The sequence below is a fragment of the Spea bombifrons genome, chromosome 4, assembly GCF_027358695.1.
Source record: "Spea bombifrons isolate aSpeBom1 chromosome 4, aSpeBom1.2.pri, whole genome shotgun sequence".
Lineage (NCBI taxonomy): Eukaryota > Metazoa > Chordata > Amphibia > Anura > Pelobatidae > Spea > Spea bombifrons.
The window spans coordinates 60,871,617-60,896,720 of NC_071090.1; the positions used below are offsets into that span (position 1 = coordinate 60,871,617).

The 25,104-nt window shown below is 38.9% G+C and overlaps 1 protein-coding gene across 1 annotated transcript in view; it reads left to right on the forward strand.

The window, feature by feature from the left end:
- COG5 (component of oligomeric golgi complex 5) overlaps positions 1-25,104 on the forward strand; it is a 146,146-nt gene that overhangs the window by 92,271 nt on the left and 28,771 nt on the right. Inside the window, exons 8-12 of the mRNA XM_053463199.1 lie at positions 10,884-11,049; positions 12,723-12,835; positions 13,056-13,133; positions 22,525-22,606; positions 23,869-24,073. Coding sequence (XP_053319174.1) covers positions 10,884-11,049; positions 12,723-12,835; positions 13,056-13,133; positions 22,525-22,606; positions 23,869-24,073 — 644 coding nt within the window. The remainder of the gene's footprint in view (positions 1-10,883; positions 11,050-12,722; positions 12,836-13,055; positions 13,134-22,524; positions 22,607-23,868; positions 24,074-25,104) is intronic.

The following is a 25,104-nucleotide window of genomic DNA, read 5'->3' on the forward strand; positions in this document are numbered from 1 at the left end:
AACCTTTAATAATGCCCAGAAACCCTCTATTCCTGCTCCAACAACCTTTAAGTTTTATAGGAAAAGACAATCACGCCCGTTCATTTACTCTTGAAAATGTGTGCTTTGCTTTTAAACCAGTAGTGTTTAGCGTGATTTTAAAGGAAACCATTTGACATACATGGTTATCTTTGAACCAAATATGGGATCAATATACAAACATTTTATATAAACACCACATATTTATCATGTGTGAAAAATGGGCTAGAGACTATAGACAAAAATAAAAGTGTATCTGTATGAGACTAATGTAACTTTGTTAGAGGTTTTTATATACAATTCCAGAGCTCACATTGATATATTATGACAGAAAGATAACTGTAAAAAGTATGAGATGTATAGAATTGTCTCCTATTCTATAGGTCTAAGTTGTCCCCCCCCCTATAAAGGACAATTGTATACTGCACCTGAGATTTGGCACTCATATTTGTACTCCACTATTTAACCTTTGTATCTCTGCATTTTCCCTGTTATCTTGTGCGACTTCAAGAGCTGCCTATTTCCTGCAGTTAATACAAATACAAAAGTATTCATGTCGGTTTGCACTCCAGTACCTCTCTATCCTACTCTGTTCCCTCCTCTATGTTTCTTGGAGGTTTATAATCATTTATCTATAATTGATAACATTATTCTCCAAATTATTACCCTGAAAAGTATAACTTCATCTAACAAAATATGCACATTAGACATGGTATCTTGGACACTCATTGTTGTCTGGGCTATTTAGATATTTTTGTTCTATACCTCTATTAATGCAAATTTTCCAGGTTTTGTAAATGTATTCTGAGAAGCTTGGAACACAATTACTGTTTATCCGTTAACTTTCAGAATATTTTCCACCGTAAATTGTGTGTTAGGAGCACAAGTGCTTTCCCTTTGTAAAACTTGCTAACATGCATAACTTTGATGCATTGTGTGTCAATACTGTTTATTGGCTAACTTAGTTTAAATGCAAGCTTTCAAGACCAAGTTGTTAGGTCACTTCCTCAGGCATTAATGAAGCTAAAGCCATTTTTTCTAAATACCAAACCACAGTTCACAGGTGTACTAAAAAGTAAAATAAAAACCGAGATATTGAAGAATTTTCTCAGCAGTAAATTTACCTGGACTAAAAGAAACAAAAAATAGAAAATCTAAAATGTCTAAACTTGAGACCTAAAAACAAGAGAATCCTGTAATAACCCAGTATTCTACCCACTGCAATGGCAATGCATTTGGACAAGGTACAGAAAATAGTGCTTCTTTCGTTTCTTTTAAATGTCCACACAATAAAAAAACGTTCACAATCCACGTGTCAGATATAACAGCTTTATTGATCTTCTTCACAGTACGAGAAACACATTTCTGGTAAATGCAAAAGAAAATCTATTGACACATTCTGTGCTCATCATGTGTGATTGAAATTGAAATCTTGAAAAAAAAGCTTCCTGAAATGTCATGGTCCAGGTATCAGAATAACCTTCATCACTTGGGTGGTATTACAGTCATCACAGAGTGCATTCACTCCTTTATGTTTACTTTTCTGGTTGTAGCCAGACATGCTTGGCAGCCCAGGCTTGTCTTGAGGCTCACTAGGATTATACGAATATTGTTTTGACATACAGTGGTCACTGTAAGAGGATTTATAGGGATTTTAGCAATATTATTTCTGAGGATTGTCATTAGGGTTCTTGCTTCTTGGATAAATCCTAGTGTGTCACTCTTTCATATGAACAGTTTGAATTTTTTCGTGCTCATCATTGAAAACAAATATATAAATATACAAACTGGAAAGTCTACCGTTTCTTAAGACTTATGCCTTGCATAAAATCCTGTTAAAATGTGTTTTAGATGGATTAACATGCTTGTTGAATTTTAGTATGGATTTGGTTCGAAATCTAATTTTACATGTTTCCCCCCAAATGCCAACTGCTTGTGTTTTAGATATAGCTCTTTCGCCCCGCTCTCCCTCTACACTAGTTTAGAAGACATTATCTCCTTATATGCTCTTGACCCTCATTCCTTCCGCTCAGTTTTTATTTGCACTACATCATTCTTACATGAATATTAACAGCTACTGAAAACAAGTACGGGGATTGGCAGAAAATCAAAAACGGGTAAGAGCATTAAAATATTTTCAGCACAATTTTTAGTGTCATTTTTCTGCATGAAGGCATAGATCTATTTTGCACATTCCCACACATAGTAAGGCTTCCATTGCATGCCTTCCCTGGTCCAGGCACCCCTTGTCTGGTACGAAGCTCGACCCTGGTTTCACTATTAAGTACATCTGTAAATACTGATTGTCTTCAAGAATATATTCCTCTTATTGGATCTCTGTAGTTAATGTATCCTCACACATGTATGGCAGTGTAAGATGTATGTTGATTGACCTCATATGTTCTTGGTCTGCAAGATTGTTTTGCGGCCTTTAGTGTCAGACAAGACTTTAATTCCATTTGTGGGTTTCTTTGCTGTCTGTTGATAGTTAACAGGGTCTGTAATAATCTATTTAGGTAAGCTGTAGAATATATATCAAGCATGAACAGGCAGCATCTGCATATGACAGACAATTTAAAAACCTTCCCTGGTAATGAAAGAATCACATTCAGAAAGTGAGATCTAATTATATTAATGCGGGTTATGAGTTCAATCAGCCTGTCCTTTGCTACAACCAAACTCTGCTTTTTTGGAAATTGTGTATTTGCCAACCAGTGTACTTGGTATCACTGTGTTTAATAAATCTTATTCAGTATAGCTAAGTTAAGAATAAGAAATGCCCTATAAAAGCCTAAAGAAAAAATGGTATGGATTCACAGAAGCATAGTGCTTTTTCCCCGTAGTGCATCCTGGTGCCATATGATCTCCAGGTAAGTGATGCACACGCACCCAGCCATCCACGTGATATAAAAGAAAATGAGACCGGGCCACCTTCTTCTATTGCTCTGTGGTCCAGTTCTTATGCTCACGTGCCAGTTGTAGATGCTGTAGACAATGAACAGGGGTCAGCAAGGGCACCCTGACTGGTCATACGAAACAAATTGTAATGCACTGTTTCTGTTCTGACACCTTTCTATCAGAACCAGCATTAACTTTATCACCGATTTGACCACACAGGCCAACCTTCACCCTCTGTGTGCATTAATGAGCCTTGTTGGCTTTTCCTTCCTTGGATCACTTTTGACCGCTAAAGACGGGGAACACCCCACAAGAGCTGCAGTTTTGGAGATGCTCTGGCCATCGCAATTTGACCCTTGTCGCTCAGATATGTGCATTTGCCCATTTTTCCTGCTTCTAACACATCAATTTTGAGGCCGATATATTTACATGCTGCCTAACATGATACCAAGATTATCAGTGTTATTCACTTTACCTGTCAGTCCACTACCCCAATCTGTTTTTATTTAACGATTTCTGAAAAAAATATTTGTTTGGTAAAACATACAGTATTTCTAAACCAATTATAATTCAACACACACACACACAAGAATTTAAGGTGTCTCCATTCGCTGTTTTGTAATATCTATAATAAAGTTTTAGGGATATTTTGTCTAGTGATTAGTTTAGTTAATGTTCAGATTCAATAAGGCTCACGCCTGTAGGTAATGAGGCTCACGCCTGTAGGTAATAAGGCTCACGCCTGTAGGTAATGAGGCTCACGCCTGTAGGCTTCATGTGCAGTCATGTTTCCACACAACAATATCTACTCGCTGGACGGAGCATGCATAAAATGAAAACAAATCATGTCCTGCCTGCTTTGTGTTCATTTCTGGACTATTGCTGGCATCACATATTAGAAATCTACATTAGTTATACTAGTCTAGCAGAAAGAGGGGTGTCTGCAGAATTATTGTTGGGATTGCGTGGTCGATAAACATTTACACACAATATAAAATCCTGAATACTGGATACACATGGAAACAATATTTTATAACATTAGCAGTCTTGACCTTATCATGTTACATTTCGGTTTGGATTTCTTTTGTTATACAAAACCATCGCAGTTGATAGTTTTAGTGTTAAAATTCCACAGAAAAGTCATGCAAACTGTGGTGATTGTTAAACTTTTATATTATGTATTAGTTTTTGCTTAAAATGGAACTGTGCTGTTCCATTGTTTGGTAAAAGAAATACTTGGATATTTTAATAGACCAACATAAAAGTTCTCACTAAACATTTGGCTGCAAGATTTACAAATTTCATGTACCTTCTCTAAAGTTGCATAAAAAATCAAGTGTAAGCCAATAAAAATGTGCCATTTTGTAATTATTAGCATTGTTGAAATGATTTGTGGAATGTCAATGTTTAAACTGGTTTCCCCGTCTTATAAATAAAACCAGATCTAATGACAAATCTGACTGCATCTACTGAAACCAAGTTGGAGCTGTGTAACTGGCCAGCTCGGTCCAATTTACTTTCCCTAACAGCCCCGACCTTCAGTGGCATGTCTCATTTTTATTCAATTTTGTACACTAGCACAGCTGTGTGTCATGGCGAGTTAAAGTGAGTGAGAGTTTGTGGAGGTTTTGATACATCAGCTTTCTGACCTCATAATTTTTTATCAGCACTCTATTTATAAACTTACACTATTTCACAATATCAAGCAAAATAAACAACTGTAAAGCAGTTATAAAACATATATATATATATATATATATATATATATGCACACACACAAGCATAGAGATTTTAAAAACTAGCAATGAGTTGTCAATTTTTAAAAAGCAATGGAACATATTGTTGGAGGTGGCTCCATCATTGCCCAAGTTAGCCCTCAGTCCTTGTTTTAAGTATACACAAGATATATGTCACAGGACATCTACATGTATTCAAAATAAGCAAGGGTTGCATAGCCTAAATAAACTGCATTGCTGGGGAACGTGACAATTTTCTTTTAATATTGTTCACTTTTTCTGTTTTAAGGCTCACCGGTTTCAGTGTGAGAATGCAGGTAGTGATGCTTTCCATATCAAAACAAAGCTGACAGTTAAATAATTTATCTTCATAAAAATGACATATTGTTTGCAACTGTGAACGGTTTTCCGAGTTCAATATTTATGCCCTTGGCCCGGACTTTTGGTAGAAAATGATACACATTAAAAGCCACAGGAGTATATATTATATTTGATCAAGGCTTATATAATGTCTTACACTACTCTGTTTTCACGTCTAACCTCATTCTCTCTTTTTATATTCTTTTTAAATAAATTATTGTCCACATATGGTGTGACGTTAGCAATAGGGCCTCTTGCCAGCCATGGGCCTCTTGCCAGCCATTTTCTAAGTGACTTGCTTTCTGTAAGTGACCAGTTTGTGCACCACAGCAGCGGCAGAGAAGTGGTATTATAAGTATATAATACCTTGCATTTTCTAAGTGACTTGCTTTCTGTAAGTGACCAGTTTGTGCACCACAGCAGCGGCAGAGAAGTGGTATTATAAGTATACCAACAGTGGGTTTGTATCTCAACCAGCAACAAGAGGGTTGAAGGGTTTGTGGTAAAAAAACAAAAAAAACAAAAAAAAAACTGTGTGTTTTGCATTAACTGTTTGGTTTTTTTTTTTTCTCCCATTTTCTATAGTGTAATTAGTTAAGGGTGGGGTTTATAATCAATTAACTGTGTTGCTCTGTATATAAGGAAGTGGTTGCTCACTGTAAGGGGCTTGCATTTTCTAAGTGACTTGCTTTCTGTAAGTGACCAGTTTGTGCACCACAGCAGTTAGTGCAACACAAGAGTGCAAGAGCAAGGAGGGTAAGTGACATAAAGCAACTGTTTAAATTCTATACTCGCGTCCCTTTATAAAGAATGAGCAAGCTTGGAGATTTCACTCAGTGCACATCATGCCATATGTATGCATGCTTGGAACAGCAGTTCCTGGGTCCATATCGCTGTGGTAAGTGTGATCAATTGGTCTCTCTGGAAGCTGAGGTTGGTGCTCTTAAGAGGCACATTGAAACACTGAGAGAGATTGACAACCTTGAGAGGAGTCTGTTGCTCACTGAGCAAAGTTTAGATGGGGCCCCTAGCAATGAGGGAGGAGATCAGTCAGAAGGGAGTCAGGCACATAGCTGGGTGACAGTAAGACGTGGTTGCAGTGGGGAAGGGAAGAGGAAGAGGCAAGCCAGCCCAGAGTCTCTCCCTCCCAACAAATTTGCCCTTTTAAGTGAGCATGTTGGGGAGGCAGACTCAGAGGTAGGCTTTGCGGAAAAAGCTGTTCTCCCTAACAGCCGGGAGAGCAGCTCATCCAATGTGCAGGGGATCCGAAAGGAAGGAAAGCCCAGGCAGGTTGTGGTGGTAGGGGATTCAATAATCAGGAAAACAGACAGGGTAATCTGTAGCTCTGATCGCAGCAACCGAATGGTTTGCTGTCTCCCGGGTGCCCGGGTTCGGCATGTTGCGGACAGAGTGGATAGATTGTTGGGAGGGGCTGGTGAGGATCCAGCTGTCTTGGTGCACATTGGCACCAATGACATAGTAAGAGGAAGATGGAGTGTCCTAAAAGATAATTTTAGGGACTTGGGTAGTAAGATTAAGAAAAGGACCTCCAAGGTAGTATTCTCAGAGATACTACCTGTGCCATGTGCTACACCAGAAAGGCAGCGGGAGATTAGGCAGCTAAATGCATGGCTGAAGTCTTGGTGTAAGAAGGAGGGCTTTGGGTTCTTAGAGCACTGGGCTGATTTTGCTTTGGGGTACAATCTCTATAGTCGTGATGGATTGCACCTAAATGCAAGAGGGTCCAATGTGCTTGGGGAGAGAATGGTTAGACGGTTGGAGGAGATTTTAAACTAGGAATGGGGGGGGAGGGAATAAATACCGGGTTAGACAGTATAGAAAGGGAAGGCGATTTACTTAGTAACCAGGTGGGTGGATCTGGGGGCTTGGTCTATAAAGATAATAGGGAGAAGCATATGTTTTGCCCCCCAAAGCAAGGACAGAAAGTGATTGCAGCATCGGTGTTAAATGACAAGCTGAAGGTCATGTCTACAAATGCTCGCAGTTTAGGGAATAAGATCCATGAACTTGTAACAGTTGTGGCAACTGAGAATGTTGATATAGTGGCTGTTACTGAGACATGGTATAATGAGAAAAATGACTGGGACATATCAATACCGGGGTACTCTTTATATAGAAAAGATAGAAAGGGCAGGAAAGGGGGAGGGGTGGCCCTATATGTGAAAAATAACATAAAATCTAACTTAATACAAGTTGGTGAAGAGAACTTAGAGTCGGTTTGGGTTACAGTACAATTTGGCAAAAGTAAAGTAACTCGCATAGGTGTGATTTATAGACCCCCAGGACAAGTAGAAGAACTCGATAATCTACTAGTGGAGGAAATAGCTAAAATGACAGTGAAGGGGGATGTTATAATCATGGGTGACTTTAATCTCCCTGATGTGAACTGGAAAACGAAAGTAGCTGGTTGTACCAGGAGTGCGGATATTCTAAACTCCTTATTGGGATTATCTTTAAAACAGGTGGTTGAGGAACCAACTCGTAAGGAGGCCACATTGGATTTAGTGTTCACAAATGGAGATTTGTTAACAGATATTTCTGTAGGTGAAAGTTTGGGATCTAGTGATCATCAGTCTGTGTGGTTTAATATACAAACAGTGACTGAGTCACACCACACAAAAACAAAAGTTTTAGATTTTAGAAAAGCTGACTTTTCTAAAATGAGAAAATGTATAGAGGAGTCATTATCAGACTGGCACAATTTAAATGGTGTTCAGGAGAAATGGGATTTTGTAAAAGCTGTTTTATTGAAGATAACAGAAAATTGTATTAGGTTGGTCAGTAAGAGTAAAAAATTAAGGAAACCGCTGTGGTACTCTGCAGAAGTGGCCAAAATCGTGAAAGACAAGAAGTTAGCCTTTAGTAGATACAAAAATACCCAAAGTGAGGAAGATAGACAGATCTATAAAATTAGGCAGAAAGAGGCAAAGAAAGTTATAAAAACTGCCAAATCACAGGCAGAAGAGCGAATTGCCCTATCAGTAAAAAATGGAGATAAAACATTTTTTAGATATATAAATGAGAAAAGGAAAGTTAAACAAGGATTAGTTAGACTAAAAACAAAAGGCATATATGTAGAAGAGGATAAAGGTTTAGCTGACTGTCTCAATGAATATTTCTGTTCAGTTTTTACAGATGAGAATGATGGAATGGGACCTCAGTTGGGAAAAAAGACTGAATCATTTGAAATATGTGAGTTTATCGAGGCGGAGGTTTTACTTCAGTTGTCTAAGGTAAAGACAAATAAGTCGATGGGGCCTGATGGGATACACCCCAAGTTATTAAAAGAGCTTGGGGGTGTACTAGCAAAACCGTTAACTGATATATTTAACGAATCATTGGTAACGGGAGTTGTCCCTGGGGATTGGAAAGTAGCGAATGTTGTGCCTATACACAAAAAAGGCAGTAGGGAGGAGTCGGGCAACTACAGGCCAGTTAGTCTTACATCTGTAGTGGGAAAATTAATGGAAACAATGTTAAAGGAAAGGATTGTTGAACATCTGAAGTCACATGGCTTTCAAGATCAAAAACAACATGGGTTTTCCTCAGGAAGATCTTGCCAAACAAATCTTATTGATTTTTTTGATTGGGTGACTAAAGTAATTGATCAAGGTGGTGCAGTAGACATTGCGTATCTGGATTTCAGTAAGGCCTTTGACTCTGTCCCACATAGGAGACTTATAAATAAACTGCAATCTCTGGGTTTAGATCCCAATGTTGTTGAATGGATTAAGGAGTGGCTGAGTGACAGAAAACAGAGGGTTGTAGTCAATGGCGTATATTCAGAACAAGGTCTTGTTACCAGTGGGATACCTCAGGGATCTGTACTTGGACCCATTCTCTTTAATATTTTCATTAGTGATATTGCAGATGGTGTTGATGGAAAGGTATGTTTATTTGCCGACGACACAAAAATTTGCAACAGGGTTGATGTTCCTGGAGGAAGAAGCCAAATGGCAAACGATCTAGGTAAGCTGGAAAAATGGTCAGAGCTGTGGCAATTGGCATTTAACGTGGATAAATGCAAAGTAATGCACCTGGGGCATAAAAACCCAAGGGCAGAGTATAGACTATTTGGTACTGTCCTAACCTCAACGTGTGAGGAAAGGGATTTAGGGGTAATTATTTCTGAGGATTTAAAGGTAGGTAGACAATGCAGTAGAGCAGCAGGTAATGCTAGCAGAATGCTTGGTTGTATAGCGAGAGGTATTAGCAGTAGGAAGAGGGAAGTGCTCATGCCGCTGTACAGATCACTGGTGAGACCTCACTTGGAGTATTGTGTACAGTACTGGAGACCATATCTCCAGAAGGATATAGATATGTTGGAGAAAGTGCAGAGAAGGGCTACTAAAATGGTTTATGGATTACAAAATAAACCTTACCAGGACAGGTTAAAGGATCTTAACCTATATAGCCTGGAAAAAAGACGGGACAGGGGGGATATGATAGAAACATTTAAATACTTAAAGGGAATCAACAAAGTAAAGGAAGAAAGTTTATTTAAAAGAAGAAATAAAACCGCAACAAGAGGACACAAGCATAAACTAGAGGGGCAAAGGTTTAATGGTAACATCAGAAAATATTACTTTACGGAAAGGGTAGTGGACGCATGGAATAGCCTCCCAGTGGAAGTGGTAGATGTTAATACAGTGAGGTCATTTAAGCAAGCATGGGATAGGCATAATGCCAAGCTAGATATAGGATAAGGGCAAGTACTAAAGGAGAGTACTCAGAGGTTGGGCAGACTGGATGGGCCTTCTGGCTCTTATCTGCCGTCACTTTCTATGTTTCTATGTTTCTATGACTAATGAGGAGAGAGCTCCAAGTTCTTTCCAGCTAACATTTTTGAAAATCTTTATGGAAATAAAAACATAGTGCTTGTGCTGTACTGACAGATATAACCCTTAAACCCCCCGAAAGAGCAACAAAGGCAAAAGGATATGGCTAGAAGCCAACACTTTCATTTGTGCTTGATCCCTGGTCTCAGAAAGTCAACCTGGAAAGGAAACTTAGACAGTAATGGAGGTGAAACCTACAGCCTCACTGACAACAGAAGGGCAGGGACAGCTGGTGTTTGTAAATTCCCTTCATACAGTGCGTGTGCTATTCCGAGGGATGTTTAGAATAGTCTTCCGGGAGAGAAAGGACAGCAATCTGTTCTTGGGAAGCGTATGAATTTGAGAAGAACCCAAAGCAACCTATTACTCATCAATGGCCTTCAATATGATTGTTCAATTGCGAGCAACACAGTGTGGGAAAATACCAAGTAGCTCTGCGCACTCTTGTCACTATCATATGAAATGCTTTTACACATCATTTAACCTGTATTTGAATATTAACTAGTAATGCCCTCCACCAGACAAGCTGCTAACAATACACTAAAATATTGTTCTTGGGGCAAAATAACACTTACAGCAGTTACATGTCCTAGTCACAGAACAAGTCATAGTACAGCTATGGGATTGGCAGGGATTGGATATGATCAGCTTTTTGGTTTTTAATTTTCTCATTTTTTTCATATTTTACAAGTTTCAATACGAGAAATGTTACAGTATGTGGGAATTCTGTATTTTCTCACTCCTGCTCTACATTGGTTCATTTGTTAGACTGAGGTTAACACATTGGATAGTTGCTTAATACTCAATATGACAATGACAATTATAAATAAATTGTTGAGGGTTTAGGTCAATTGAGAAGCTGCAACAAACACCTCTTTGCTTCCCTTTTTTTTTTATTTGTTTATAACAATCATTGACTTGTATAGAAAATGTTTCCTGTATAACCTGTAACATAGAAGAATTAATTATGTAAACAGAACTAATAATGTTTCAATTTTTGTTTCCTCTGTAGAATCCAACACAGGTCGGTACAGCACTTCAAGTCTTCTACAACTTGGGAGCACTGAAAGATATTATCACAAGTGTTGTGGATGGATATTGTACCTCTCTAGATGAGAATATCAACAATGCATTAGATATTAAATTTTTAACTCAGACATCTCAAGCCGTCCAAAGAGGTATGGAAGCAATTTGAATATTTGGAGCTAGATCTTATTTTTTAACAAAGCCTCCAACTGTGAGGAAAGCAGTGTTTATCTTATTAATCTATGCTTTTGCGTGCGTGTGTGCGTGTGTGTGTGTGTGTATATATATATATATATATATATATAAATACCATATATATCATTTTTTATGTTTTCTACGCATGAAATGTGGAGCAGGTGTTGTTGCCAAAGGTTGAGATATTCTGCATAAAAACCTGTTCAATAAAACATATTAAATATTCTGCTTATGCTCTTTGCAAATCAAAACAATTTTACCTTGCAATGCATTTACTTAATTTAAAAACATTGTATTATTTTGCCTTTCAAACACAGTACGTTTCTGGATTGATTCTTATAGATATAATATAGGAATTACTGTTTGGAATACAATCTTTATCTGAAAAAAATCTATGTTTGCTAATACTGTTATTCAGAAAAACAGAATTGGCTGGTTAGTTTGACAAGCACATTACATCAATTTTGAGAATAGAAGACTAAGGAAAGTACTACTGCAAAATTATTGGTATAGCAATTATTTATTGCTATTTATCTATGCTGTTTAACTCATGCTGGCATCTGTAGGGTAACCGTTCATGTATTTTCTAGCACAGAACTGGGGAGTGCTGGCAACATTTGGCCCGAAGGGGATGTCCAGTCAAGTGACATTACATTATTATCAGGCAGCGTATTCAATGCGCACTAGGCAATAATGTCAAACACGTTAATCTGAAGGGATTGCACAGAAAGGATCCAGTGGTCAATGGTGTTCACCAGGACACTATGGTGGCTCTTTGGACAATTGCAAGTACAGCACCCACCCCCCAAAAAAGACCATGTAGGGGCCGCAATAATCAAATCAGAACAGCCCACAGGGAAAGTGCACATGAAGGATAACAATAGTACTATTATTTTTAACTTGCTTTGTGTTTATTTGCAAAATATAGTTCTAGTACTTTAATTTGTACTAAAATGTTATGACTGTATAACCAAACTTTATCCTCCATTTTAATTTCTTATAGAAAGTGTTTCCATGTCATGTTTTTTTCTAGAGAACTGTAGTTACAAAAAATAACATTAATAACCAGTAACCGAAAGCAACATTTGTTTCTTTTATTTTAAACGCCTGGGTTTAAAATAACTGTAGACATGTGTATGGTATAAATGTATTAAATTCTCTACAAAAAAAAAACAAACACCCTTTTTGGTCTTATATATTGCTCTATTATCTCTATAGCACCTATAGATTCCACAGTGCTGTACAAAAATACTTTTTTACAATGATGATATATTTAATTACAAGAAAACAGATGGTTTGGAAAGACCTGCTTGCTTTAGAGCCGTGTATTGTCTTTTCGTTCTTCTTTTGACAATATGAACTTATTTCTGCATTTATAAATTGTGATGACTTATTCAAAATAAGTGTCCCTTCTTAAATGAAATGTGCTATACAGTTGTTTAAAATATACAGGATGTGTAATTTCCATTAAGGAACGTTTCTGTCGTATCAAAGTGGCTTACCACTTGAGGTGCGAGTATTTTTCCCCATTCTACCCCAAACTACCTCACATCAAAAAATGATAGTCCTGTGTATCAGGAGTAATGACTGACTGTTCCTCTTTTTCCATACTTCTATGTGTTCTCTCAAGGAGCCCCAGGTCGAGCAGCTATGCCACAGCCAGGAAACACTGCAGCTTTCCGAGCAGCACTTTGGACAAATATGGAGAAGCTTATGGACCAGATATATTCTGCCTGTGTCCAGGTATGCCGTGGGCTTAGTGCATTATAGATATAGTTTGTTGATGTGTAAAAAGTATTTTTAATCTGTACTTCTCAAGTGTCGGGTAAATGGATATTCACAAAATTGAAACTTTATCTGCTAAGACTTCAAGAGCATGTGCATAATACAATATGGAACCCAGTTCAGTAATTTGAAAATGTGTGGAAGCGTTGTTTTAAATTGTACATGCATTTATTTTCAGGTGCAGCACCTTCAGAAAGTATTGACAAAGAAGAGAGACCCTGTGTCACATGTCTGTTTTATTGATGAAATTGCAAAGGTAAAAAATAAAGGCCCACCATGTTATGGTTATGTGAACTAAGCAATTTAAAAAGGCCAAGATCATTTTATAATTCTTTTTTTTTAATATTTACAGCTCCTATGAGCTGGGATGTGGCCCTTCATAATGTATATGCTGTAAGATTGATTTTTCTTGTCTCATAATATCAGCTTTGTTAGTCGGATAGTGAACCACACTGTATCTTTAAATTATTTGAGAGTGTTGTCTCCAAGTGTTCAAATGAGCATTTTGTGGTTTTACTTTGCTGTCAAACGAATCTAGCAAGCTCTTAATGCAAACCAGAAGCATGAGAACATAATTTCCATTGCAAAACAGTCTTCATAGAAAGCTGTAACGAAACCTAACTTCATCCCTTGGTACTGTTCCCCATTCATCTCCACGGCGGCTCCTCATGCCTGTGAACATCGTGGAGCTAACTCTGTACATATAACAACCTTTACTGTGTCACTGTGGGAATTGTCAGTCACTCTGGGCAGGGCTTAAAGCGAAGTACACCGTGACTGCACCTTCACTGCGTGTCCTTCCGAGTGCAACAGAGAATTCATACCAAGGTTCTTCCAGAGTGCAGTGTGTGAGGAGGAGAGGAGGTGGCGACTGGTCATGTATGCGGAAAAGTGGAGGAGCTGCCTTATGGTGTGTGCTGGAGGGTTAGGGAACTGCAGTATAGTGTTATGTACCGAGAAGAAAAGAGCTGCTGAATAACGTGTGCAAGGGAGGGAGAATTCCCTTTACAATAAATGATGAATATGGCCAGGACTAAGACGCAGAATGATTTTCATCTCCTCTAACATCCCATGTAAATTAAAACATATAAAGAAATACCTGAAGGAGCTTTTCTACCTAGCATATTTGTGTATTCCTACAGACTACTCAGCTGCAGGTTTTAGTGCTGTGTGCAGTCACTGAAAATGTTTACAATTCTAGTAGGATATCATGTGGCCTTTCAACAAAATAAAATGGCTGTGCGTTAAACTATGTCAATATAACGTATCAATACTCGGCTCTCTTGTAAATGGACGCAACTGAGTAGCAATCTCCACCTGTATTTTTGCAATTTATGCAAATTGTTGTGCAGAACAGTTTACCCAGCAACAACTCCTCCACATCAAAAGCACATCTGGCAGTGAGTTCAGCATTAAACACTGCTGCTGGCATAGTCCAGCCATGAAGTGGAGAGAGTGCCATTGTTTTGCTGACATTTCAATCAGCTGCTGTCGTGTTAAAATACAATAAAAAAAAAAATAGGATATTTTTAAAAGCTCTGCACATTTTCCTGTTTTTTGTTTTTTTTTTAAATGTGTTGCGAACTGTCTCCTCGACCCAGCCTTGGGAAAAGTTCTCCTCGCTGCATTTTTTTTTTGATAAACCTTTGCATTGAAGAAGTCCCAGGGCGGTTAGTGAGCAAGATATACGGCTCATGTGTTACTATTTGTTATAACAGTTATTATTATGTAGCTTAAAGACTGAATGTAGCCAGGTTATTTAACATTTTCAGTTTGATTTATTTTATAGATAGGTTACTATACTCAGATTCTGTGACATATGACACATGTAGGTAGAAATGACAAATCTAAATTTCATGTCTTAGCATCTGTTCCTTGTTTGGCTGCATGTTAATTACCTATGATGCGTTTACAGGACAAAATGAGATGCATAGTTTATTTTTAGAAACATTTGCTTTTAAATTTGTTTACAAGCATACAGATGCAATAGTGAGCTGTCTCCATCTCTGTGTTAATTTGGGCATATTCAGTAAAATAATTTAATCATTAAATTGTCCAAAAAATAGTACTTTGATGGAAAGTGATTAACTGAAAGCTTCAATGAAACAAAGAATGTTGTTAAGCTTTAATTGTGGCCATATTTACATTGCAAGCCAGCTATTATGAAGTGGCATGAGCATTAGGTGCTTGTGGCTATAATATTGGTGTTCTAGGGCCATGCCCGATCTACCCTATGAAAAATCTGGCCCTGACCTTTCATGCTAGACTTGGTTACAATGATCCCTGCTTTATTTATAGCTCTCAAAGTATCTGCATTCTAGAATTTGGTTTTTTTTCAGGGATCTTATCAGAACCACAGATGGCAGCAAGATGGGTTATGCACGTTGCTTTCTTAAACGATAATAAACCCACATCAAAATAAAACATATGTGGTTTGGATTGCAATTTGAATGCATTGCAGCAAAGATTCTTTTTTTTTTGCTATCAGCTAAACCAAACGTAAGGGTTTCTAATATGTACTAGACTTTTTTAACAGTTTGTCGGCCTTCACCTAGCCCAGTTCATAAATTGTTGCAAACTTTCACTCTCTGATGTGCACCAGCAGCTTGCTAGCGGGGCCCCTAACATATAATCTAAATTATATTACTTTCCAGATGATGCTTTAACTTATTTTATTTTTTATGACAGAAACACAAACCAATGAATTTTATTCCTATCAGCCTTAATGTGCTTCATGCTTGGTGAATAAAAGGTAGAATGTGGATCATATTATCAGCAACAGCCTCATCCTCTGGCTAATGAGGATTAAATCAAAGACACATACTGTAAAGCTCAGACTTAGTAATTGTGCCTTTGGTCTGCTCCCAGATCACAGGCCCATTGAATGGAGGGACACTTTGCTTTATTCTTGCAATGTGATCTTTGTTGAAATAGAGACCAGCTAAAAAACTTACTCCTTCTTTAAAAAAAATCGTTTTAATAAAAAAAAATATGGAAACTGTGTTGAATAATTCATATAGAAAAAGAGATGAGTAACAAGGTGTTCTCCAGTCGTGCTTCAATTCATATTAAAAATGAAATGAAAAAAAAAGCTCTTAGGCTAATCAAACCTGCCAAAATGAGATTTATTTTTATCTTCATTAAACATGATGTTTCCAGTATTTAAGGCTACGTGTCTGTTTTTATTGTGGGATTTCCCAGTTTGTGTCAACTTGACAAACGTCTGTTGTGGGACCTTTGATCTTGTGTGTTTTCATGTGTACAGAAGACTTAGAACACGTACCTACATTTTGTTTTATACTGTTGTATTTGATATGGCTTGAGGTGAATGGATATTAATTCGCTGAACTAGTTAATTGCTGGGAGATCAGGAGGTTTGAAATGGTCACTTCTGTGTTGAATCGCCCTAAAATAAAAAAGGAATTACGGTGCTGCTTGGCCTTAGGCATTGATTAGTGTTGGACCACTAGATTTTAAAATACAGAGCCATCGGTCGCCAAGTGATAAGTTGAATGGAAGGGGCTCTCAGGCGGCAGGGTAGTGTTCTATAAGGAAAATCCCATGCCCTTAAATGAGGAAATGTTCAGAAGGGTGTATAAAGCTAATTAAAGACAAACCAAACACATATCTTTTAATGGATGAATTCTTCTGCTCACCAAGTGAATAGTGTGTTATGAGCCTGTTAATATAATTTTCCTCTCATGTGTAGTGTAAGCCGAGGGGCGGGCTGGGCAGGTGGGCAACTGCCCCCTAGGCTGCCCTAAATCCAAACTAAATGGCCGTGCGGCCGCGCACTGGTATGGCCGTCACAGCAATCGCGATCGCAGGGGTTGCAACTGCCACCGGGCCTGCCACTCTAGGGGGGCTGGGCGACCCCCGCAATTATTTCTGCACCTGGCATGTGTGTGTTTGGGTGTTGGTATGGTAGAGCCTGTCCTGGTGTGTATTTGGTCATCTGTTTCCTGGCACTTTACTTTCTGTAGGAAGAAATTGAACTATTTCCTTTTTGCATTTTATCCAGGATAAAACACCCTCCTGAATTTGTAGTCACTTCAGAGGACAAAACTTTCTAGACCCAGAAATCAATGAGGAAAAGTAAAGGTTTTGTGTTATTTACTCTTTCACTCTGCATATTTTATTAAAAATGTATTAAAACTTTTTTAGTGCACTGATGTACTCCCAATCCCATTATCGAAGATAAAGTAATTTAAAGTAACCCTTTTTAATATCTTGTCTGAATCAAAGGAAACACTACAAGAACGTGTATTAAGTTGGATGAGTTTTTGCCCCATAAGAAGACTTTTTCTCTTTACTTAAATTGGGGGTCCTCCTATCTGTGATGATAAATAATACTTTCAGCCATGCAAGAAAAGCACTGGAAGTAATCAATACTAAAGGGGGGCTGGGTGGTGGGAAAAGTGTGGGGCATTAGAGTGACCACATCAGTCATGTTTTCCAGGGCACATATAACTTTTACATATTGCTGACCAACCCAGATAAAATGCTGCCCTGCAGTATGGGTATGTATAGACACATGGAAGGAACCAATTAGTCCAGGCATGTCCAAAGTCCGGCCCGCGGGCCAATTGCGGCCCGCGTTCCGGACTGATACGGCCCCCCAAGTGAGCACCGGGACTTGGCGTCATCAGCCGGCGCAGGGAGAAGGAAAGCGCCAGATTTGGGCATCCACCGGGTACTTACCAAGCCGGAGGTTCCCACGAAGCCACCAATCTCTAGGGGAGGGGCGAGTGAAGAAGCCGCCTCCCCTGGGCCGGTCTTCAGGGCCGCGCAGAGGTATGTGCAAGATCGTGATCTCCCCCAACTAGCCCTGATCAGCAGGGCTGGTTGGGGAGATCACGACCTCCCTCTAACTAGCCCGACATTAGGGAGCTCGAGGTCTGGCACTTCAGACCTCGGCTTCCCTGCTCCCTAATCACTACGCGACGGCTATTGATGCCGTGCGCAGGGATGACGTCATGTCCCGGCGCTCGCCATCAATTGCCGGCGCGTAGTGATGAGGGAGCAGGGAAGCTGAGGTCTGAAGTGCCAGACCTCGCGCTCCCACAACTGGATGGAAGAAAGAAGACAGAAGATAAGGTAAGACATGGGGAGAAAGGGGTGTGAGTGCAGTGTATGTATGTTGGTGTGATATGGTCAGTGTATTTGTAAGCTGGTGTGTGTATGTATGTATGTATGTATATGTATGTATGTATGTATATATATATATATATATATGTGTGTGTGTGTGTGTGTATGTGTATATATATATATATATATATATATATTATACATATACATGTGTGTAAAGGCAGGGGTGTGTGGTGAGGGCAGTGTATAAATGTGTATGTATGGACAGGCATATGTGTAGATATATACATAGATATATATATATATATATATATATATATATATATATACATATACACATACATATATATATATATATCTATGTATATATATATATATATACATATATATATATATATATACACATATATATATATGTGTGTGTGTGTGTGTGTGTGTAAGGGCAGTGCATGTATGTATATGTCAGCAAATCACCGGTAAGGTACATTGCTTGCCGTGATTGGCTGGTTGTTGTATGCTGGGTAGAGGGGTAGTCTTATACGGCGAGTATAGTCCAAACTCTATATTTGAACTGTAAAAGTTGGGGGTCGTCTTATACGCCGGAATATACGGTAACTTTAAACAGGGTTCATGTTTGACTGTAGACGAGGGTTGAAATCTAACCCTCCCCTACACAATTTCTTCATCAGATGCCCTTGTGGCTGTGTGTGCCGGCGCAGGGAGAAGGAAAGCCCAAATCTTGCGATCTCGGACGTCGCTAGATTTGGGCTTTCCTTCTCCCTGCGCCGGCACACACAGCCACAAGGGCATCTGATGAAGAAATTGTAGGCAGTGGCGGAACTACCGGGGTCGCAACTGCGACCGGGCCCTGGAGTTCTGCCAGTCAGGGGGGCCCAAGGGGTGCTGAGCGGTTGCTGTAAACGACCGCTCGGCACCTCTTGGGCCCCCCTGACTGACAGAAATCCAGGATTCCTCTGCTCGCTGCTGCTGCCGCCGCCTGCCTCTGCACTGCCCAGAGTGCAGTGTTGGAAGCGTGAGGCGTTTGTCTCGGCAGTGAAGCGCCGGCGCCCGGGACAAACGCCTCAAGCTCCCAACACAGGAGTTGACGGTAAGTGACCTACAAAGGGGAGTAGGGAGGGAGTGGGTAGATCGTGAGAAGGGGGGGAGGGTAGATCGTTAGAAGAGGGGTAGGGAGGGAGAGGGTAGATCGTGAGAACGGTAGGGAGGGAGAGGGGAGATTGTGAGAAGGAGGGGTAGGGAGGGAGAGGGGAGATTGTGAGAAGGGGGGTAGGGAGGGAGAGGGGAGATTGTGAGAAGGGGTAGCGAGGGAGAGGGGAGATTGTGAGAAGGGGGGGTAGGGAGGGGAGATAGTGAGGAAGGGATAGATGTGGTATGTCGTTTTCAATAAACTTTGCATAAAATAGTTAATTTGCATTTAATTTTAATGGTTCAGAAAATGTCAGGCAAAATGGTCGGCCCTCGCACATGTTCACTTCATCAAATCTGGCACTCTTCGAAAAAAGTTTGGACATGCCTGAATTAGTCAGATATACATACCCCATACTGCAGCACAGTATTTTATCTGTGCTGGCAGCATCAATACACAAGGGAGCAGTTTTGCCTGTCCTCGTGTGTGTTTGGTTGTCGGTGTGGCAGAGCCTGTCCTGGTGTGTGTGTTTGGGTGTCGGTGTGGCAGAGCCTGCACTGGTGTGTGTTTGGGTGTCAGTATGGTAGAGCCTGTCCTGGTGTGTGTGTGTTTGGTCATCTTTTTCTTGGCACTTTACTTTATGTAGGAATTAATTGAACTATTTAATTTTTGCATTTTATCCAGAGGTAAAAAACCCTCCTGAATTTGTGGTCACTTCAGAGGATAAAACTTTCTAGGCTGAAAAATCAGTGAGAGGAAAATTAAAGGTTTTTTATTATTCACTCTGTTTCAATCTGCATATTTTAGGATTAGTGGCACTAAATTGTAGCTTCAGGCATCCCGTGTATGATGACTTTTCTTAGTGCACTGATGTACTCCCAATCCCTTCACATTACATTAATATGCATTAGAAAATCAGGAAAAGATGGGCAAGGGTGGTGGGTTGACTTGCCCTCCAGGCCTAGTCTGTTCTTTTTCAGCCTTTTGGGTGACAGGGTTTGAGCAGCACCTTTCCCTTACGAGGTGTCTCACATCCCATACCTTTGGCATTCAAAATGGTTAATACTAGACATTTTACCGTATTTGCTCGATTATAAGACGACCCCCCAAAATCTGAATATTAACTTATGAAAAAAAGAAAAAGCCTGAATATAAGACGACCCTGTAGGAAAAAAGTTTTACCAGTAAATGTTAGTTCATGTAAACTATGTGAACAATTGTTTGTTAATAAAAGCTATGATTGAGAAAAATATTTTGTTTTTATTTCCTTTTTTTTTTAACCTGCCCCCCCCCAGTTATACACATCTGCCCCCAGGCTTGCCACTCTGCCCCAGAAATGCCTTATACCCCATATATGCCACGGTGCCCCATGATATGCCTTTTAACCCTCTATATGCCACTGTGCCCCATGATATGCCTTTTGACCCCCTATGTGCCACTCTGCCTCCAGAAATGCCTTGTACCCCTATATGCCACACTGGCATTTAGGGGGTTAAAGGGCATATTATGGGGCAAAGTGGCATATAGGGAGGTAAAAGGCATTTCAGGAGGCAGAGTGGCATTAAAGGGGTTAAAAGGCATTTCACAGAGCACTCTGCCTCCAGAAATGCCTTACACCCCCCATTTAACACTCCCCCTCCCTCCTCCAAACTTAACGGTGCTTCTGAGTTGGGGGGGGCGCATACCACAGGAAGATCCAGGTCCCCTGCGATTGTATCGCGTAGAGCTCTACACGCAGCCCGGACTAAGCACCAGGGACTCAGAAGCACCGGTAAGTTGGGGGGGGGTTAACACAGGAGGATCCAGGTCCCCTGCATCGCTGTGGGGGATCTGGATCTTAGTCTCATAATCAGACCTATTTGAGGTCTGATTATAAGACGACCCTGATTATAAGACGAGGGGTATTTTTCAGAGCATTTGCTCTGGAAAAAACCTCGTCTTATAATCGAGCAAATACGGTATATAAATTATGTCTAGTTTGGCGTTAAGAAAAGTTGTGAGCATTGCAGCAAGCAACTATTTAGCTTCATGTCGATCCCCTGTGGTAGTTTAAAGTCCACTTATTGTTTCAGGAATGTTACCAGACTGGATAAAACCAACCACCAGTAGCTACACAGAACATAAAACACTTTAGTCCCCAATTTATATTAGAAAGGCTTCAAACCAGAACAGCATCTTGTTGCTATGGAAACCACCCCTCCCTTAGAGCTCTAACTTTAAATAAGTCAGCTCGATGTTCAAAAGCATAGCACAGGCTACACAATACTGCTACAAACCAATCATTGGGTATACAATGTAATTACCGTGTTACATGCGATCAGATCGAATGCAGTACCGTTGCCATTATTTTATAAACACATTAATTAACATTGCTGTTCGAAAAATAATAATAATAGTAATAACAAGGAATAGAACTGAGGGTTACTGAGCATAAACTGTCTGGAGGAAGGAGGTAACAAGGTGCAGCACTGTATCTCTTGCTAGCTTAGTGTAAGTGTAACATACATTTTCATATTGTCAATAAGCATTAACCCACAAAGAGTGACGGGAACGGTTATAGTTCCTGAATCTTTTAAATCGCGTTTTATGTCCTCTGGAAATCTATTCACAGTCTTACAATTCATGATGTGTGTGCTATGATTGTAAGCTTGCTAACCACTATTGACGATTGTGAAGACAGACATCCTTCATTTTCCTGTGCTTCGCTGTTGCAATGTAATGTAACGCACTGGGTTAATGACTTGTAGTGATATAATTAACTTGTCACGCACAGTTATTTTTAAACTGTGATTATGCATTAGCTACTATATAATAACTTCACTGTATGTTTTGTATTTATGTATAAGCCTGTTACTAAGAACTTCTTTAGTAACTTGACTGTGCTACCAACTAAAAGGTATATTGTTGGATTACATGGACAATAAGGGCGCCGTTGAATGCCCATTAAAAAAGTCTTGCTAATTTCAAGGGACAATACCTTATCAAATGTATAAAACAGACATCTGTATGTATCTATTCCTTTAAAGAATAATGGTATACAAATGTGATGCTGTATTATTAGCTGTGGGTGCAAAACCTATGTAATACCTGCTTTTTTATGCATTATTAGCACCAGCATAACCATATGTTTTGATGCGACAACAAGGAGAATTTGTTAAATAAAAAAAAAACAGAATATTAACTTAACAAGAAATAAAATTGGTTGCTTTAAACAAATAGTCACTTCAAAATGTCTGTTTCCTGCATTGTTCAAGTAAAAAAAACTGAGGAACTCGTATTAGGGTTTTTTTTATTATTATACAGTGGACTGAATTTACTGTGTATCTAGTCATTTATGATACTTGGTACTGAGTTTCATACCATTGACCTTTCAATGCACAATAATACAATGTTTGTTTTGCATTTTTTGTAGGATGGACAAGCCGATATTCTATATACATTCTGGAATTCAGTTACACAAAGACTTTCATCCCAGTTTACAAAGGCGACAAACTGTAAGCTTGAATATATGCTAAACTATTCACAAACAGTCTACACTGTGTTTTTATGTAGTCCATAAGTGTCAAAGCTCTAATTGGTGAGACAACACCCACATTAAGATAACAAAAACAACATACAATAATTGTGTAGTTTGCCAACAACCAATAAAGACACATGACACATGAGAGATGTAACACTCACAAGTGTATATATTTTTTCACAATGGGTGAAAGGTTTTTGAATGGAGTATAACACATACATAGATTTATTAAGTGATTAATTGAGGTAAGCAAATACCTCAACTACAGAGTCTGGGTCACAGGTAGTAAAGATAAACAGTCTAGTAGGCAAGAACTGTGGATCAAAACTTTCTTCAGGAGAAAATGGGCCTCCAGTGCAACAGAACATAATTAAGATCATGTCTGTAGAACCACCACCTGTGACCCAGATGGGGGGAGGATTTGGTTGTTAAGCATTTGACACTATTTCAGAGAATTGCTTCTAGCGCTACAAAACACCTCAAATGTGTCTTTGGAGCCACAGTATTTTTTCCTGTTGTGGTGTTAGATTTCCTGATTTGTGCTCGTGACCAAGATGAAGGGCATCAGTTGTAGAATGTATTCTTGGAACTTTATCCCACTATGGGAAATTATTCTATGTGAGTGGTGGCATCCTTTTGTATTTTATTTTCATCACAGTAAATACACGCAAACATATATTACATACTATATATATAATATTTCTTCTGTAATTGGACAAAGTCAAATCCATACATAAAGTATAGAGGGCTCTGTTTGGGAGCATATGAATCACCCATAAAAAGTACTCATTATGTCATACAAGGAAAAGTGTCCTGTGTCCATGTCAGAATACTATATACTGTACTTGCTTATTCCAGTCTTACCAAAATGTTATTAGGAGCAAATATATCACATTGGCTAATTATGCTTGCCTCTTAAGTGGCCACCATTGAATTCCCTGAGTAGGAAACAGTTCATATATACACTGTTAAATTCTGGTAGTTATATGACTGTAGAGCAAAATGTAACATTTTTGTTTCTAAAGTTCTTATTTTTCAGTATGGAAACTGAATTTAAACTTACGCTTTTAATACATTTCAGTGGTAGCAAGCAGCTAATATTTGTAATTTTGCACATTTATTATGGATGACTTTTTAATACATCCATCTACCAGGATATATTTTGTGGGCTTCTCCCTTTTTACTATATTGGACCTTTTTTACATGTTAATACTAACCCTGCTTTTCCTTGTACAGCTTCAACATTTTTGAAACAGGCCTTTGAAGGAGAATACCCTAAGCTACTGAGACTGTATAATGATTTGTGGAAGCGTCTCCAGCAGTATAGTCAAAACTTACAAGGATCGTTCACAAGCAGTGGAGGTTCTGACCTTGTTCCTGAGATACAGCCTGTGGAAGATGAGGCACATAATATATTTGTGGTTAAGAAACAAGACAATGAGTGCGTATATATAATATAAGTTAATTCTTGATATATTTTTACTGCATCTATTTTTAGTTGCATTTAGTGTTCCTGAATTGTTACGTATAGTGCTGTATGTGCCCACTTCCCGATTTTTTTCTATTTTTGCTTATTTGTCACATTTAAATGTTTCAGATCATCCAACTGATTTTTAAATAAAACAGATAATGTAAACAAACATAAAAAATGCAACTTGAAGGTGAAGTGTTAATTAAAAGCTATACCCCCTAGACCTAATAACTGGCTGTGCCAACCTTGCCAGCAACCACTACAATCAAATGTTTGCAATAACTGGCAATGACTCTTATACATTTCTTTGGAAAACTTTGGCATACTCTTCTTGGCAGAAATGTTTTAATCCTGCCACATTGGAGGGTTTTGCCACACTGTCTCATTCAGATTCAAGTCAGGACTTTACTAGGTAGACTTGCTTCGGATCATTCTCCTGCTGCATAACCCAGCTGTATGAACTAATGGCTGGACGTTCTCCTTCAGGGCTTTCTGGTAGAGAGCAGAATTCTTGTTTCCATCAATTATGGCCCAGGTCCTGAAGCAGCAAAGCAGCCCCACACCATCACTACCACCACAGTGTTTGGCTGTTGGTATGGTGTTCTTATTGTGGAAGCCAACCTTTCAGCTTCACCCCCCACTTAACACTTGCTGCTTATGTAATCCCAAGTAGTTATAGCACATGCTTTTATAAATAATTAAGTTGCACTTCATATAGTAATTAATATGGTATCCTGTTAAAACAGTGATAATTTGTGAGGTGTTTTTGTTATAATGTACCAATATATGGTTATTCTAGGAAAGAGAAGTAGAAATGAAGTGATAGTGTTTCAGGTGTAGTTGGGTAGATACTGTGCACGGTTCACAATATATCAATATAATTGAGCTAGTATGGCCGTCCAATTTATATAAAAAAAAAAAATTGTGTGTATATATATATATATATATATATATATATACACACACTCATATACATGTGTAGGCTTAGTCTGGTACAAGAT